This window comes from Ictidomys tridecemlineatus, chromosome 11 (genome assembly GCF_052094955.1).
Source record: "Ictidomys tridecemlineatus isolate mIctTri1 chromosome 11, mIctTri1.hap1, whole genome shotgun sequence".
Taxonomy (NCBI): domain Eukaryota; kingdom Metazoa; phylum Chordata; class Mammalia; order Rodentia; family Sciuridae; genus Ictidomys; species Ictidomys tridecemlineatus.
This window is the reverse complement of record NC_135487.1, coordinates 106,002,811-106,020,240: the sequence shown is the minus strand read 5'-3', so window position 1 is coordinate 106,020,240 and position 17,430 is coordinate 106,002,811. Positions and strand designations below refer to the sequence as shown.

The 17,430-nt window shown below is 36.1% G+C and overlaps 1 protein-coding gene and 1 non-coding gene across 7 annotated transcripts in view; both read right to left on the bottom strand.

Annotated features, from left to right (window-relative positions):
* Nucleotides 1-17,430, bottom strand: part of Lrig2 (leucine rich repeats and immunoglobulin like domains 2) — a 165,100-nt gene that overhangs the window by 36,330 nt on the left and 111,340 nt on the right. For 4 of the 6 annotated variants that reach the window (XM_040287360.2, XM_078027035.1, XM_040287361.2 and 1 more), the window contains exons 2-6: nucleotides 4,730-4,795; nucleotides 2,368-2,442; nucleotides 2,129-2,263; nucleotides 836-979; nucleotides 569-712 (exon numbers count right to left, since the gene is read on the bottom strand). In XM_040287360.2, coding sequence (XP_040143294.2) covers nucleotides 569-712; nucleotides 836-979; nucleotides 2,129-2,263; nucleotides 2,368-2,442; nucleotides 4,730-4,795 — 564 coding nt within the window. Of the gene's footprint in view, nucleotides 1-568; nucleotides 713-835; nucleotides 980-2,128; nucleotides 2,264-2,367; nucleotides 2,443-4,729; nucleotides 4,796-5,748; nucleotides 6,144-14,597; nucleotides 14,749-17,430 lie in introns of those variants that run through there. The other 2 variants (XM_021734784.3, XM_078027036.1) reach the window with 2 other exon arrangements.
* LOC120891077 (small nucleolar RNA SNORA42/SNORA80 family) lies at nucleotides 3,522-3,651 on the bottom strand. The gene has a single exon (XR_005735508.1). It is a non-coding gene; the product is annotated as a small nucleolar RNA SNORA42/SNORA80 family (small nucleolar RNA).

Here is a 17,430-nt window from a genome sequence, read left to right as displayed (position 1 = left end):
GATGACAAAAATGCCAGTAAGCCTACAAAACTTAAAAGCTTTGTGTGGCTGGGCACAGTGATGCACTCAGGAGGCTGAGGCAGGAGATTTGCGAGTTCAAAGCCAGCCTCGGCTAAGCAACTCAGTAAGATCGTATCTCTAAATAAAATACAAAATAGGGCTGGGGATGTGGCTAAGTGGTTGAGTGCCCCCAAGTTCAATCCCTGCCCACCTCCCAATAAAAAGATTTGTGTGAAAGCTGAGGGTGCAGCTCAGTGGTTAAGTGTGTATTTAGCATGTGTGAGACCCTGGGTTCAATCCCCAACACACAGACATACAGAGCTTTAAGTATACTTATTTCATCAAAGAACTGAGAAATTACTAATTTGAGAAATTACTAATTACTGTATAATTAAAGCAACTTTATTGATTGATTGATTGATTGATTGGTATTGAGGATTGAACTCAGGGGCCCTTGACCACTGAGTCACATCCCCAGCCCAAAACAACTATCTTAACCATTTGGTACAAAAAAGTCCCAGAAAGACTCCTTTCCTTAAAATCCTCTATACTAATTCTCAGTACTTACAATTCTTCCATATTATTCAAACCAAAAAATGCTCCATCCTTAAGTTTGCTAATTCCATTCCTCTGCATTTTCAAAGATCTTAAGGAGTCAAGCCCTTGGAATGTAAGACCTTCCACAATTTTAATCCTGTTTCTTTTAAGTTCCCTTAAATAAAAAAAAAGTTTTACAGTTAGAAAATTGGTTTGCTGAATTGCTCTAACAATAGTCAAAAAAGAAAAAATACTAGGAAAAATTATCTTCTAACAATCGATCCACTTAGTTACTCACAGGAATTGAAGGTGAGGTAGTTTGAAGATCTTAGGTGGAATCATACTAAGTCGGTTCCGGTTCAACTTTACCACTAATAAGGAACTGGATAAATTATCAAAGCAACCAGCCTCCAAAGTAGTTATCCTATTATTACTCAAATTCCTAAAATGAGCAAGACAACAGCAAAAGAAAAAAATTAACTAAAATAAAAATTCTACCACTGGAAAGCTGACCAAAGACTACGATTGAGTCCAGCTGTATCATTTAATTATATACAAACTTTACAAATCAATTAAATGCTTTATTCTTTAGCTACAAAATTATTATGACAGGGTTGGGGTGTAGTTCAGTGGCAGAGCACCTGCCTAGCATGTGCAAGACCCTGAGTTACAACACCAGCAATACATACATACACACAAACACACACACATCACTCCTACTTCATTTAGGTTGGCATGAAGCAGTGTGTGTGAATATGCTTTATAAATGAAATCAATGATATATATACAATCATCATTATATAGAGTAAGCTGTTAAACAAACTACTTCCTATTTACCTTTTACAAAACTATTGACTTAAAAAAAAAAATTCTGGGGCTGGGAATGTGGCTCAAGCAGTAGCGCACTCGTCTGGCATGCGTGCGGCCCGGGTTCAATCCTCAGCACCACATACCAACAAAAATGTTGTGTCCGCCAAGAACTAAGAAATAAATATTAAAAAAATTCTCTCTCTCTCTCTCTCTCCTCTCTCTCTCTCTCTTTAAAAAAAAAAATTAAAAATTAAAATTAAAAATTAAAAAAAAATTCAAGAAGTATATATCTCAAAAATTACCCTGGATGCCTACCAATATTTTCTGACCACAGTGTCTCTTTGTCTGGGGTGGGGGGGGGGGGTGACAACACCAACAACCCCAAACACCCAACGTGAGCTTTGTTTCACATATACCAAAATAATAAGCCAGTAGCACGTCCCTGTAATACTAGTGACTCCAGAATCTGAGGCAGGAAGATTACAAGTTCAAAGGATAGCCTCAGCCCCTTAGTGAGACCCTGTCACAAAATTAAAATAGAAAATTACAATAAATAACAGACATTTAAGGAAGATAGATACCAATAAACAGTTAAAATGCAATCTAAGGGACTGGCGTTGTGGCTCAGCAGTAGAGCGCTCATGTACAAGGCCCTGGGTTCAATACTCAGCACAACATAAAAATAAATAAATTTTAAAAAGGTATTGTGTCCAACTAAAAAATAAAAATTTTTCTTAAATGCAATCTACGGCAAATCTAATTTAAATTCTATTTTACTTACAGGTATTTAAGTTGCATTCGAGGAAATGAAGATGCCTTGATTTCTGATATTATATTGGAGCTGAGGTCTAAACTCTCAAGAGCAGGGTAAAACTGGAGAGCCTCTGCATTTATTTCTGGGATTAAATTATGAACTCTACAAAACAAAAATTACATTGAAGTTACTGCCAATGATCCACCCCCCAAAAGCTATGTACTATTCATAATTTAAGTAAAAGATTTAAAATTTTAATTACTTACAATGAAAGTAGAGTGATATTAGATGTTGGTTCTCCAAAATATGGGATTTCTGTTAGCTCATTGTAATTCATTTTCCTAAGCAAGGGGAAAGAGAGATTTCAAAGTTTAACAAGGGAAATGCTATCTCTTGAATTCTTTACTAATACAAATTAGTAAAGACACTAAATTTGAAAAAGCCTATAACTTACAATGAGTTAGACAAAGATAAGATCTATTTGTTGAGAAATTAAAGATTTTAATAAGAAATGCTTTTTTCAGGGCTAGAGATATAGCTCAAAAGTAGACCACTTACACAGTATGTGCTAGACCCTGGATTCAATACCCAACATGGCAGGGGCAGGGACTTTTTTCATAATGTTGATTTAGTATTGGTACCAATGTAAGAAAGGCTGGGAAAAATTTTTTGCACATTAAACATTTTCAGTACCAGCAAAGTTCTTTGCATTTATGACAGTCAAAATTTAAGGCTATTCAAGTTAAGGAGTATTGCTTAGGACCACAGATGAAATTAATTTGTCCAACCAATGATGGAACCTATGACTAATTTTACATGACATGACATGTAACATCATTCCCGGCAGCTCTTTCAACTGATTGTCTCAAATGTTTTAGGAACAAATTTAATACAATCAGATTTCATTAACCTGGTTTTCAATCACTGAACAACGTCAACAATATAGAATATAGAAAAGAAATCAGAAGTAAACAAGAAACCAAATGAAGTTATAAAGTACATGCATAAAACTCATGAACTTCCCAATAAAGTGATTCCTGGTTTTCCTCAATGCATATTTTCAGCTAACAAACTTGTCAAATGTTTACTCAATATCACAACAAATTAGAAACAGCATATTTGGGACAAGGGAGAAAACAATGCAGGAAAAACAATTCATGGCCGAGCGAAGTGGCACAAGCTTGTAATCTCAGCAGCTCGGGAGGCTGAGAAAGGAGGACCATGAGTTCAAAGCCAGCCTCAGCAATGGCAAGGCGCTAAACAACTCAGTGAGACCCTAGCTCTAAATATAATACAAAATAGGGCCGGGATGTGGCTCAGTGGTTGATTGTCCCTAGTTCAAATCCTAGAACCAAGGGGGAAAAAAAAAAAAAACAGAGCAATAAGAAGTTAGCCCTGTCTATGAAGAAACATTTTCCCCCACAATACAATCTGCTTCAGTGCCAGCAGCCTATAGACACAAAGGCCAGGCAATGATTCAGGGTCACAGTTTGCTCTGGCCTGGGACACTAGAGTATGAAGAATTTAAAGACAAAAAACAAAGTTAAGGCCACGTGTGGTAGGTGCACACCTATAATCCCAGTGACTCAAGGCTGAGGCAGGAGGGTCATGAGTTCAAAACCAGCCTCATCAATTTAGCAAGGTCCTAAGCAAATAGTGAGACCTTGTCTCAAAATAAAACATAAAAAGGGCTGGGGATGTGACTCAGTTAAGCAACCCTGGGTTTAATCCCTGGTACCAAAAAACAAAAAAGAAACAGAACTAAAGGTGTCTGAGGGTATTTAGCTTAGTATATAACACAGTATTTAGCACAGGGGTGAACAGGCCCACATACCTCAATAGTTGACCCCTGGGAACATCAAAATGCAATAACCAGTACTCACATTTTTTTAAAAATCCCAAAATGATACATTTCATCAAAGGAAAAACTTTAGTTAAGAAGAAAATTAAGGGCTAGGGTATAGCTCAGTGGTAGAGCACTAACCTAGCATGCACAAAGCCCTTGGTTCAATCCCCAGCACCACAAAAAAAAAAAAAAAAGGAAAATCAAATGATATCAAACCACTATATTCTCAAATAATACCCAAAATCCTCTACCTGCTGCTTCCATCTCACATGATATATTGAGATATTATAAAACTTCACATAACAGGGGCTGGGGTTGTGGCTTAGCAGTAGACCACTCGCATAGCACACGCAGGGCCCTAGGGTCAATCCTTAGCACCATATAAAAATAAATAAGTAAAATAAAGGTATTGTGTCCAACTACAGCTAAAAAATAAATACAAAAAAGAAAAAAAAAAAACTTCACAGTTTCACTGGCTAAACTCTTAGCCAAAAAGAAAAAAGATAAAATTTACACTGAAGAGGAGAAAAATCTTGCTTTGGGCCCCAGGGAAGTAGAATAATACTTCTATACAATTTACAACTCGAAATCACCAACTCAATGCCCAGAGAGTGTGATAATAACAAAGTCAAATACAACAGTTTAGGTTTTCTAACAATTTCTTTTAATTAAAAAATTTTTTTTCATTCAATTTTTTGGAAGTATCACTGGATTATATATCCCAAATTCAAATTTTATTATATCCCTTCAAAGAATTTAACATTAAATAAAAAAAAACTTACACTTCCTGTAAAGTTTGTGATTCCAAGCTGATGTTCCAGTCAGATAACCGATTATGGCTCAAATCCCTGAAAGACGACAAAATATCACTCTTAGTTTTTTGGAAAGTAGACTTAAAAAAACCAATGGGCACTGGGAATATAACTCAGTGGTAGAGAGCCTGCCTAGCATACAGAAGATATATTAGGTTTGATCCCCAGCACCACAAACAGAAAGAAAAAAAAAAATGTAACCAAAACATTTAAAAGTCCTCTTAAATTTGAATACAGGCAAAAAGAAATGTTTATCCATAAGAATTCATCTAAATTTCAAAACAGCTATGTTACTTTTTAATTTTGATTTCTTCTTTTAGTAATTAGGAAATACATTTACATGGTTCAGTAACCAAGGAGTATAAAAGAGAACACAATAAAGTCTCCCACCCTTATTTCCATCCAACCAATTCCCCTTCCCAATAACAAATGAAAATACTGCACACTGTTTCTTGTTCAGCCTTTCAGATATTTTATACATGTACCAAGAAATTTTTACAAATGGCAGAATTTACACATTATTGGTCCCTTGCTTCTTAGTGAGTTTCTTCATCCCCTTGCAGTGGTTATATAATATTTGCTGTAAATAAATTGAAAGGTAGATTTCACAAGGCAATATGGTGAGCTCCTATATTAAAATTGGAGTTAACCGCATCCTTCAGAGAGATGCAATCTTCCTACAAAGAGCTCTCTAGCTTCAGAATAATTACCCAATTATTACTCAAATTATGGTAGGATGATGACAGTGGCAGCTAATGTTTATTAAGTGTCAGGCAGCCTTCTATGCACTTTATTTAAATATATATGTATATGCACACATATACACATATAAAATTATCTAAATTCATACAACAGCTCCTTTTCAAAACAATTACTTTGACAATCTTCACTTTCCTAATACAAAAAGGAGGCACAGAGAGATCAATAACTTGTCAATATAAGGTCACAACAAATACGTAGGGAACCATAAATTCAAAAGTCCATCTCACCTCCAGCAAGCAGTTTGTTAGATATGGGAGAAATTTTACTGAAGTTAGTTGTACGTTTAAATATTTAAATTGGCTTTTAAAAATTCAACTTGATGTTCCCTGGCATCTTTACAAGACTGTTGTGGAATCAGGGCACACAAGCTGCCCAAGAGATGTCCTATAGGTTACAATATGGCAAGCAACAGAAACACACTAGAGAAAATGACAGATCAATTTGTCTCACTGTGACAACCACATGCAGTTGGCAGATGCGTGCAGGTTTGAACGATGTCTCTAACGCAGCAGAACAATTTATTCTGAGCTAAATTCATGCCTGAGCATCTGGAAAATCTAGGTACTTTCATTCAAGAGCTTAATTTACACCATGACATAACTAAGGCTATGTTAAACCATCACTTTTTCACAACAGTTCTAAACAGTTCTTTTACTCCAAGATATCTGTCATAAAGTAGCAACTCAAAAATACTCATGAATACAGCGGTGTGATAGGAAACACAAGATACACACACACACACACACACATATATAAATTCATGCCACATAAAAGTGTCATATTCAGGATTGCAGGTATAGCTCAGTGATGTTGCAAGGCTACTAGCACATTCAAGGCTCTGGGTTCAACTCTCAGCACCAAAAAATAAATAAATCTTATATTTGGATACTTTATCCAACACACACTTGCTACTAAACAACAAACAATTCCATACAAGTGAAAAGTTTTGTTGTTTTGTGGCATTTCAACTGTAGCAGAAATTCAACTGTTGTAAATATTCCATATTCTGCCCCAAATTGGCTGGTACAACAAATGAAGAGATAATAACATCTGGATGTTATTAGTTAGCATGGTGTTTACTAGATTCTACATACCATGACTGCTTGTATTTAGCAGCTTTTCCCCTTAAGAATTTGGGCTTTCATTTTAATCACAACAATGCATTTCCATAGTGCCTTAAAAAATCTCAATCTTCCTGGCAGCACAACTTTTGATCATACTTTCCCCCAAGAATTCTTCCATGAATGTCACTCATCAGTGACAATCATTTACCAAGCAATCATTTTTAAAGACAACATAAAGCAATAAAATATTAAGCGCAATTTATATGATATAAATAATTTTGTACTCAGTATTAGTGAAAACTGTCCAGTTATCTATTTGAGGCAGAATAGTTTAATCTGTGTCTTTGAAGAAACGATGAGCTTTTTAACCAAACCCAGAGGATACCTAAAATACTTTCAAGCCTCTCTACAGTATAATGTTGTTTTATGCTCTGAAATAGTCTCATATGTCAGCACCCTTCTGAAACAAATCTTCCTTGAATGAGATTTAACAATATTAGGGCCGGAGATACAGGGCTCACCTAGCAAGTACAAGGCCCCGAGTTTCATCACCAGTACCAAAAACTAAAACTAAAACAAAAACACACTAAAAGTGAACTTCCAACATAATTGTATCAATTGGTATATACCAGTATAGTTGCTTAAGTTATCAAAATAGCAGATATCTAACTAGAATTATTTGACTTTATTTAATCATCAAGTATTCTTTTTCTTTTGCTGGTGCTTATTAGGATCAAATCCAGGGCCTCATGCATGCCAGGCAAGCACTCTACCACTGAGCTACATCCCCAGCCCCAGGTATTCTTACAGTAAATATTTATTGGACCATATGCTATGTATGCCCTGTGAGTGCCACAAAAACTGTCAGTATTACAGTCTTTTTCTCTTTCTGAAAACAACATTTATAGTTCTCACAGGTAGGATCATCCCAAAACTAGATAAATTCAACATCAATTTCATTATTTCCCTTCACTGGAAATGATTAACTTTTATATCTAAATTTCACTCTGGAATTTAATCATATAACATGTGCTAACAGGAGTATAAAAGCATTGTTTTTTTAATCCATATAACTAGTACTTTAAGGCACTAAAATAAATTTATATATATCATATTGTCAATACACCAAAACATCACAAAAAGTATACTAAGATGAAAGAAGTCTGTAAGATTATTTCTTAACTTCAGTAATGCATAGCAGACATAATCTTATTCCCATAAATGTCTTTCCTATTTCCTTTTTTTAAATACCAGGGTACTTTACCACAAAGCTAAGTCCCCAGTCAGTCCTTTTTATTTTTTATTTTGAGATAGGGTCTCACTAAATTGCTGAGGCTGGCCTCAAACCTGAGGTGGAAGGAAACTCCTGCCTCAGTTTCCCAAGTTGCTGGGATTAGAGGTGTGTGCCATTGCACCCAGCCCATCACCTCTTTTTTGAGACTGGGTTTCCACATTTTGCCTAGGTTGGTCTTGACATGAGTTTAAGGGTTCAAGGGATCCTCCCATCTTGGCAAGGGGCACAGGCTTGGGCCACCATGCTCAGCTTCTATCTTTTAAAATAAGCACTTCAAAAAGGGTAAAGAAACTGAAATTTGAAGACTTCAGATATAAATATCAGATATAAAACTCATAGATCAGAATTTGTATATTTCTTTTTGATTGGAGATTCCTGGCATTCTTCTCTAAGTGTAAGCATTAATTCCATTTAGTTTGCATATGCTAATGACAGTTTGTCTTTTATTGTTTTTTGTTAGGTTTTGTTTTGGTTTGGTTTTGGTACTAGGGATTAAACCCAGGGGCACTTTATCACTGAGCTACATTCACAGTCCTTTCTATTTCTATTTTGAGACAGGGTCTCATTAAGTTGTTTAGGACCTCACCAAATTGCTGAGGCTGGCCTGGAACTTGCAATCCTGCCTCAGTCTCCCAAATCACTGGAATTACAGGCATACACCACTATGTCCAGCTATTGTTTTTAAAGTGAGAATCCTGAAACAAATAACTTTCACTATTTCTCCTTGAAATATCCAAAAAATGTATGTAAGAATTAAGTCAATAAACTTTATTTTCTAACATCACTAATCTGATAATTTATGGATATGTGTCTCAGTGTTGTAAACTTAGCTCCCACTCATGTTAATCTATAAGGATGAAGCTGCAATAAATGATGAATTATTAAAGTTCTAATACCATGTGGAGCCAGAGGCGTCCTTAACGTAGAATTAAAAAAATAAAAAGGGCTGGAGATGTGGCTCGTTGATATTAAAAAAAAAAAAAATCCCTGAATTCAATGAGGACACACACAAACACACACATACACACACACACACACAAAAAAAAACTACTACTAATTCTCAGGTTTACTACATAATCAACTACCATGCTGTGATTTATAATACGGATGATCCGAATATTCATGGGGTATAATGAACTAAACACAAGAATTTCTAATAATTCTTAAAATTTTGTCTGTTTTTATAGGTGTGCTTTCCCTTTACCATTTTTAATATAACAACTTTCCACTAAAAGCTGTCACTTCTTGAAACTGTCAGCCTTTCTGTATAGTGGCTCTTTATCTTTGTTTTTAATTTGTTGCTTCTAATCGTCAGGCTAGGAAACCCCAATGCCTGTGAGCAATGTCTGAATTAGAAGTAAATGAGATCTGAGTGAGAGTTTCCTAGAAGCATTTTCACTATGTGGTTCAACTAGAGATAACTGGAGACACTGGGTAAATATCTTCAGGATAAATAAGATTTGAAGAGTGCATGAGGCATAACACTATTCCGAATTAAACATCTTATCTTTCATTTGTATTATTTGCAATACATTTTACAATACTGTGTGTGTGTGTGTGTGTGTGTGTGTGTGTGTGTGTGTTTTACTGGAGATTGAACCCTGGCCTTGTGTTTGCAAAGCAAGCACTCTACCAACTGAGCTATACCTCCAGCCCATTATAATGCGTTTATATAAATCAAAAAAAATGAAAATAGACGTTAGAATATTTGAGAATTTTTTTTTAAAATCAAAGGGACACATTTTAATTTTTCCATTATCTGTCCTTGGGTTAACTATTAAAAATCATTAAATGATTAAAAATACTGTTTCACGGGGGGGGGGGGGGGGTTCACCAACACATCAACAACAAAATAAGAAATTATAGCCAGGTGCAGAATTTCTATTCACACCTATAATCCCAGCAGCTCAGGAGGCTGAGGCAGGAGGATCTCGAGTTCAAAGCCAGCCTCAGCAATGGTGAAGTGCTAAGCAACTCAAAGAGACCCCGTCTCTAAATAAAATACAAAATAGGGCTGGGGATGCAGCTCAGTGGCCAAAAAATGCCCCTGAATTCAATCCCTAGTGCCAAAAGAAAAAAAAAAAAAAGAAATTCTACACAAACTTTCTTTTCTAAGGTACTAAGGATTGAACTCAGGACATCACACATATTAGGCAAGCGCTCTACCACTGAACTATGTCCCCAGGGTCTCTACATAATCATTTAAGAACAGTCTTGCACACCTAGTTCTGGGACCTTCAGCAAGTCCTGAACTTCAGCATCTCTGAACTTGTTTTACACGGAAAAATAAGGGCTGGGATTGTGACTCAGCTGTAGAGCACATGCCTACCACAGGTGAGGTCCTGGGTGCAATCCCCAGCACCACATAAAAATAAATAAATAAATAAATTTAAAAAATAAGAATATTAATACCAACTTTATCAGATTTCTCTAAAAGTTAAGAGATTATAAATAGAAGGCTTAGTATACAGGTCACATGACCCAGCAATATCTCTTTTTCTGAGTAAATTTCCATCTATTGGAAATGTACGTAAAATCTACTTGCCAAGGTAAAACCTTAATTAATTTCATCTATTCTCCTATATTAACTTATTAAAGTCCTATTCCAAGTATTGACTCTGGATTCATCATAAAGATGCCAATAATAAGCCCACCAAAGATTTGGGCAACTTACTCAAGTATATACCTGTACCACAAGATTTAATGATTCAGAATTACCCAGTGATACCACTTACTAAGAATCTACATATATACCCACATAATTATGAAAAGATGTCTACCAAGAATTTATAGTACTGGCAAAACCATAAAGGAAACCTATACTTATCAAGATCAGTTAAGGTAGAGCCACCCCGCACTGGGGTTCCTTAGTCACCAAAGCATGGCTCCACAGCCCAACCCCAGGAAACATTCAGGCTTGAAACTGCCACTGCCACAAAACTGGGATATGGCTGCTTCTATCAAGAGACAACAGGGCTGGGGTTGTGGTTCAGCAGTGGAACGCTTGCCTTGCATGTAAGAGGTACCGGGTTAGATCCTCAGCACCACATAAAAATAAACAAACAAGGTAAAGGTATGGTGTCCATTTTACAACTAAAAAAAAAATTAAAAAAAAAAAAAAAAGAAAGAGACAACAATAAGGTCCTGGTAAGACGTCACCAAGGTCTCTGTGGTCTGGCTGCAGCAGAGCTTTCTCTACTAGGAGTGCTAACAGTTATCCTTTTGCTGAGGTAACAGGGAGTCTTGCATAGGGTTGCCTATTTCTTATTTCTCCTACTAACAGCCAACTTCCTATGATTACCCTCTTACTAGACTTCTAATCTAACACCTCCATATCCTTAAATCCTATCTCATAAACATCTCAGCCAACCCCAAGTCCCTGCTTCCACCATCAGAAACTGTAAACCATTGATCATATAGCTGAAAATCTACTGATCATATAGTTGAAGATAACCAAACCCATCATTTCTGTTTATAGTGGCAAAACTGTAAATGTAAAAATAGAAGTTGACTGATATGGGGCTGGGGATGTGGCTCAAGCGGTAGCACGCTCGCGTCGCACGCGTGCGGCCCGGGTTCGATCCTCAGCACCACATACAAACAAAGATGTTGTGTCCGCCCATAACTTAAATAAATAAATATTAAAAAAAAAAAAAAAAAGAAGTTGACTGATATATGGCTGCACTTTGGGTACATTGAGTGCTATAATATCGATCTCTCCCTTAAAAGTGAGGTATTACCTGTAGGCACATTATAAGATAATAAGGCAAGAGCTGTAATACCTCAGATCTATACTACGAGAGAGGAAGACACATAGACATTATGAAAACACAAGGGAGGAAAATGCCCCAAACAAATCAAGATACAACAATAGAATCCATAGATAGCGCAGTAGGTGAAATGTCAGAGAAGGAATTTAGAATATATAAAACTAAAATGATTTGGGAATTAAAGAATGACCTAAGTGAGCAGATACAGGCAAAAATGGATCACACCAACAAAGAGATAAGAGAGCAAATACAGGTTGCAAGAGATTACTTCAAGGAAGAGAGAGAGATTCTGGAAAAAAAAAAAACAGAAATCCTCGAAATCAAAGAAACAATAAACCAATTAAAAAACTCAATAGATACCATCACCAACAGACTAAATCCCTTGGAAGACAGAACCTCAGAAAATGAAAACAAAATATACAATTTTGAAAATAAAGTTGACCTCACAGTGAAGATGGTAAGAAACCAGGAACAGAACATTCAAGAATTATGGAATACCATCAAAAGACCAAATTTAAGATTTATTGGGTTAGAGGAAGGTTCAGGGATTCAAACCAAAAGAATGCTTAATCTCTTCAATGAAATAATATCAGAAAATTTCCCAAGTATGAAGAATGAATTGGAAAACCAAATACAAGAGGCCTAAAGAACACCAAATGTACAAAACTACAGACACATTATAGTAAAAATGCCTAGCATACAGAATAAGGATAGAAGATCAGTTAAATTATTTACAAAAATTCCATATAAAAATCTCTGCAGCCAGTTTTAAAAAAAAAAAAAACATATTTATACAAAGTGCTCATGTGTTTTTTTTTATTTTTTTTTTTTAAAGAACTTAACCAGAGGGTCTTGCTAAATTGCTGAGGCTGCCTATGAATTTGCAATCTTCCTGCCTCAGCCTCCCAAGCCACTGGGATTACAGGCATGTACCACTGTGCACCTAGCCATTCCTTTTATTTTTTGAGTCAGAGTCTCCCTAAATTGCCTAGGCTGGGCTCTAACCATGATCCTCCTGCCTCAACCTTCCCAGCAGCTGGGATTACAGGTATGCAGCACCATGCCTGGCTGGACAGTATTACTTTATTTTTAATTTTTTGTAGTTGTAGATGGACACAATACCTTTATTTGTTTATTTTTATGTGGTACTGAGGATTGAACCCAGTGCCAACATGCATGCTAGGCAAGTGCTCTGCCACTGAGTTACAGCCCCAGCTCCAGTATTACTTTATTTAAAAACTAACTTTAAGTGCTTGTGTGCACAAGGCCCTGGGTTCAATCCCCAGTACCAAAAATTAAAAAATCTAAAAAACTTTAAAGAAAGTATTATAAACACTGAATAAAGGACCATGTTTTATTATTTTTTTAAATCTACCTTCTCAGAATGTACCAGCAAAATAGGATATTTTTGTTGGTGGTGGTACTAGGGATTAAACCCAGGAACACTCTACCACTGAGCTACATTTCAGCCCTTTATAATTTTTTTTTTTTTAATTTTAGAGACAGCATCTTGCCAAGTTGCTGAGAGGGTGGCTAACTTGCTGAGGCTGGCATCAAATTTGCAATTTTCCTGTATCAGCCTCCCCAGTCCCTGGGTTTACAGGCAGACATGAATACACCATTGAACCGGGCAAATTTTAATTGTTACTTTTCTAAGATTAGAATTCTTCCTATAAGGTAGGGATGTGGGTCAGTGGCAGAGTGCTCGTCTAGCATGCATCAGTCCCTGGGTTCAATCACAGTCTTACAATTAAAAGGAAAAAGAAATCTTCCTACAGAATGCTTTCAGAATGATGCCATAAATTAACCAAATTATCACAAAGAAAAACTCAATAACTACATGATCTCTTATTTTCCTATCTGTAATATATATCTCAGAAAAAAAGTAGAAAATATAAACACTCCAGACAGTTTTCAGACTGATTTATGAAGTAGTAAATTCCAATTCTACTTCAAACCCAGTGTCTGGCCCTCAAATTTCAAGTTAACAGAACTAAATCTATAGTGAGCCATAGCATATTACCCCAATCCATATTTTTAGTATCTGTCTTCCCTTCCCATTTAGAATAACAGTTCAAAAATAGCAGAATGCCAGGTGCAGTGGTGCAGGCCTATAATCCCAGTGGCTCTTGAGGCTGAGGCAGGAGAATCTAGAGTTTAAAGACAGCCTCTCTGTTGCTGAGGCACTAAGCAACTCAATGAGACCCTGTCTCTAAATAAAATACAAAATAGGGCTGGGGATGTGGCTCAATGGTTGAGTGCCCCCCCCCAAGTTCAATCTCCATACCAAGAAGGAAAAGAAAAAAAAAAGTGGAACTAATATAGTGGCTTTTACACAAAAATAGACAGAAAGCTATGACATGGAAATGAAAATGGAAAGCCATTATCATTAGTGAGCATTTTCTGAGTATCACACCTTTGTATCACTATTTTATAATTAAGTTATACAGATTTTTACAAGTGGATGGATATTAAAACAAATCATCTTATCATTTACAATGCTGATGGAGAAGGTATAGTTACAAAGCCAAGCATCAGCTGGGTTTCTCATTATTAAAGTAATCCATCGCTCCTTAATACCTGTCTAACCTGGCACCACATCCAATATCTCCTCAAGCAAGCAACATTTATGGTATGCTCTTTCTGCTGCATCCTGCCAAAATTTTTATTATATAAGCAAATCATCATAATAAATTTGAAACAGATAAATAAAACCAAAATGTGTAAGAGAAACCCCAAATTAAGAAGCATTTAGTTACAAATCTAGATTCACCATAGTTCACTATTATTGCTCAGTTTAAATTTAAACTCACCACTAGTTATTCTGGCAATTGTTACAAATAATTACAGTCTCATTTTTTTGGAAAGGCTGGGGAAGAGCAATAAAAGCAGAGGTAAAGAACACAACGTGCCCTTAAAAAAAAACTGGTTTACAAGATAAAACTTACACTAACTACTGCATTCTTCTGGTTTGGTCTCACACATGAAATTAATCATTTGGATGGGTTGTAATAACTTAAATTGCTTTTATTTGCATCAACTGAGCATCCCAACATCTTTCATGACTGGAAAAATACAGAATAAATGAGTTATGTCATATTTTTTATGCCAAAGTAAATGACACAAGAATGTACTCAAAGCACTTTTTAAAAGGTCTGAATATGATGTGATCTTTTCTCCATTGGTTAAATGCCAGTTTTTCATTAGGCTAGAAGATCTTTAAAAAGTAAAATATATAGCTAGGTGCAGTGGTGCCACCTATAATCCTAGCTATTCAAGAGCCTGAGGTAGGAGGACCGTAAGTGGTAGACCAACCTTGATAACTCAGTGAGACCCTGTCTCAAAAAAAAAAAAAAAGAAAATTAAAAGACCTAGGGATGAGCTGGGCACAGTGGCAAACACCTATAATCCCAGCTACTCACAAGGCTGAGGCAGGAGGATCACAGTTCAAAGCCATTATGGGCAACTTAGCAAGAACTTGTCTCAAAAGTAAAATAAAAAGCTTCAGGATGTATCTCAGAGGCAGAGCACCCCTGGGTCCAATCCTCAATATCTCTCACTCTCTCTCACATATATACACACATAAAAGACTTACCCAGAGTTCTTCAATGGAAGTTAATGTCCTATGTATGCTAAAGAATTAACCTGTTCACAACTAAAGGAACAAATGCAAATAACTTTTAAGCAGTCATTATAATAAGAGCAGAAGAGATTTAAAAACTATAGGTAACTAAATACATAAATAATTCAATAAGATTGATTTAGTATTGCAGTGGTTCCCAAACACTAATTTATGATGGAGTTTTCAGCAGTCTATAGTGAAATAAAAACAGCAAAGACAAAATTACAAATTTTCAAAAGGCCAAATTTGGCCAGACCTGGTAGCACACACCTGTAATCCCAGCATACCTGTAATCCCAGTGACTGGGGAGGCTGAGGCAGGAGGATTGAGTTAAAAACCAGCCTCCGAAATTTAGCAAGGCCCTAAGCAACTCGGTGAAACCCTGTCTCTAAATAAATACAAAAAGGGCTGGGGGAGGGGGGTGCTGGGGTTGTGGCTCAGTGGTAGAGTGCTTGCCTAGCACATGTCAGGCACTGGGATCGATCCTCAGCACCGCATAAAAATAAATAAAATAAAGTCATTGTGTTCATCTACAACTAAAGAAATATTTAAAAAAAAAAAGGGCTGGGGATGTGGCTCAGTGGTTAAGTGCCCCTGGGTTCAATCCCCAGTAACAAACAAAAAAAAAAAGCTAATTTAATTCAATAGAATGGTCTTTAATTCTATTAAGTACATGTGTGTTAACTTCTTGGCGCTATTGTGAAATGACCATGACAACAAACAACTACAAGAGAGGGGTTCTAACACCCTTATTTGGCAAAACAAGAAGTTGACTATTGGTCCTACAATGTTTGCGTGTTCATATGTGCAATCAGAACAATGTGGGGCTGGGGTTGTGGCTCAATGGTAGAGCACTCGCCTAGCATGCTTGAGGCACTGGGTTCAATCCTCAGCACCACATAAATGTAAGGTGAAGATATTGTGTCCACTTAAACCTAAAAAATAAATATTAAAAATTAAAAAAAAAGAACAATGTGCTACGGAGCTCCAAAACCACCTAGAGAATCCAGTCAAGTTATGAATAACGAAATAATATTTCACAGTTTCTCATACAGAAAAACAAGATAGTATTGATATAGGTTTTAAAAAAACAATATTGAATCCAGGTGTAAACTCCATGGTAGAACACGTTGCCTAGTACACACAAGGCCTTGGATTAGAACTTCAGCATCTCAAATCATAAAAACAAAAAGCAGAATTAACAAACACAACCATTCTAGGCATTTGCGTTTGATCACTAATATATTTAGAACATCACATGAATTTTATTTATTTTAGAGTGCTAGAGATGAAACTCAAGGCCTTGCATATGCTAGGGAAGTGCTCTACCACTGAGCTATATCCACAGCCCATTGCATATGTCTTAAAATTCTAATTTGCATGAAGAAACCTAAGTGTATTTGGTTATTTTAAAGCTAATGGCAATTGCTAAAGAATGTTTCATTTCTCAATTTAAAATAACACAATAAGGGACTGGGATTGTGCCTCAGTGGAGGAGCACTTGCCTAGCATATGTGAGGCACTGGGTTCAATCCTCAGCACCACATAAAAGTAAATAAAGGTACTTTGTCCATATACAACTGGGGGAAATTAATTAATTAATTAAATGACACAATCAGACAGCCAGGTGTGTTGCTGAAGGCCTGTAATCCCAGCAACTCAGGAGGATGTGACAGGAGGGTAGCAAGTTCAAGATCAGCCTCAGCAACTTAGCATGGCCCTAAACAACTTAGCAAGACCCTGTCTCAACATTAAAAAAAAAAAAGAAAGAAAGAAAAAGGGTTGGGGATGTAGCTCAGTGGTAAAGTACCCTTGGGTTCAATCACCAGTCTAAAAATAAAATAAAATAAAATAGCACAATCATGTCTTTTAATATTCTAAGAGTGCTTTAGCTAATGTAAGACTTCCATCCAATTATATTTCTGTAACAGAATTGCTCTCCAAAGCATTTCAATTCAACTGAAAATGTCAATTTCATTATAGGACATTTAAAATTTCTGAATGCCACTTGGCTTTAGGCAATTTGTCTTGATTAAACAAAAATAAAACTTTGATAAAATAATCTTACATAAAATTATTTTTAATTATTGTTTAACTACCAGTGTAGAAACTTAGAAAGTAAGCCACATTTATTCAATTACAACTACATGAAGGCATGT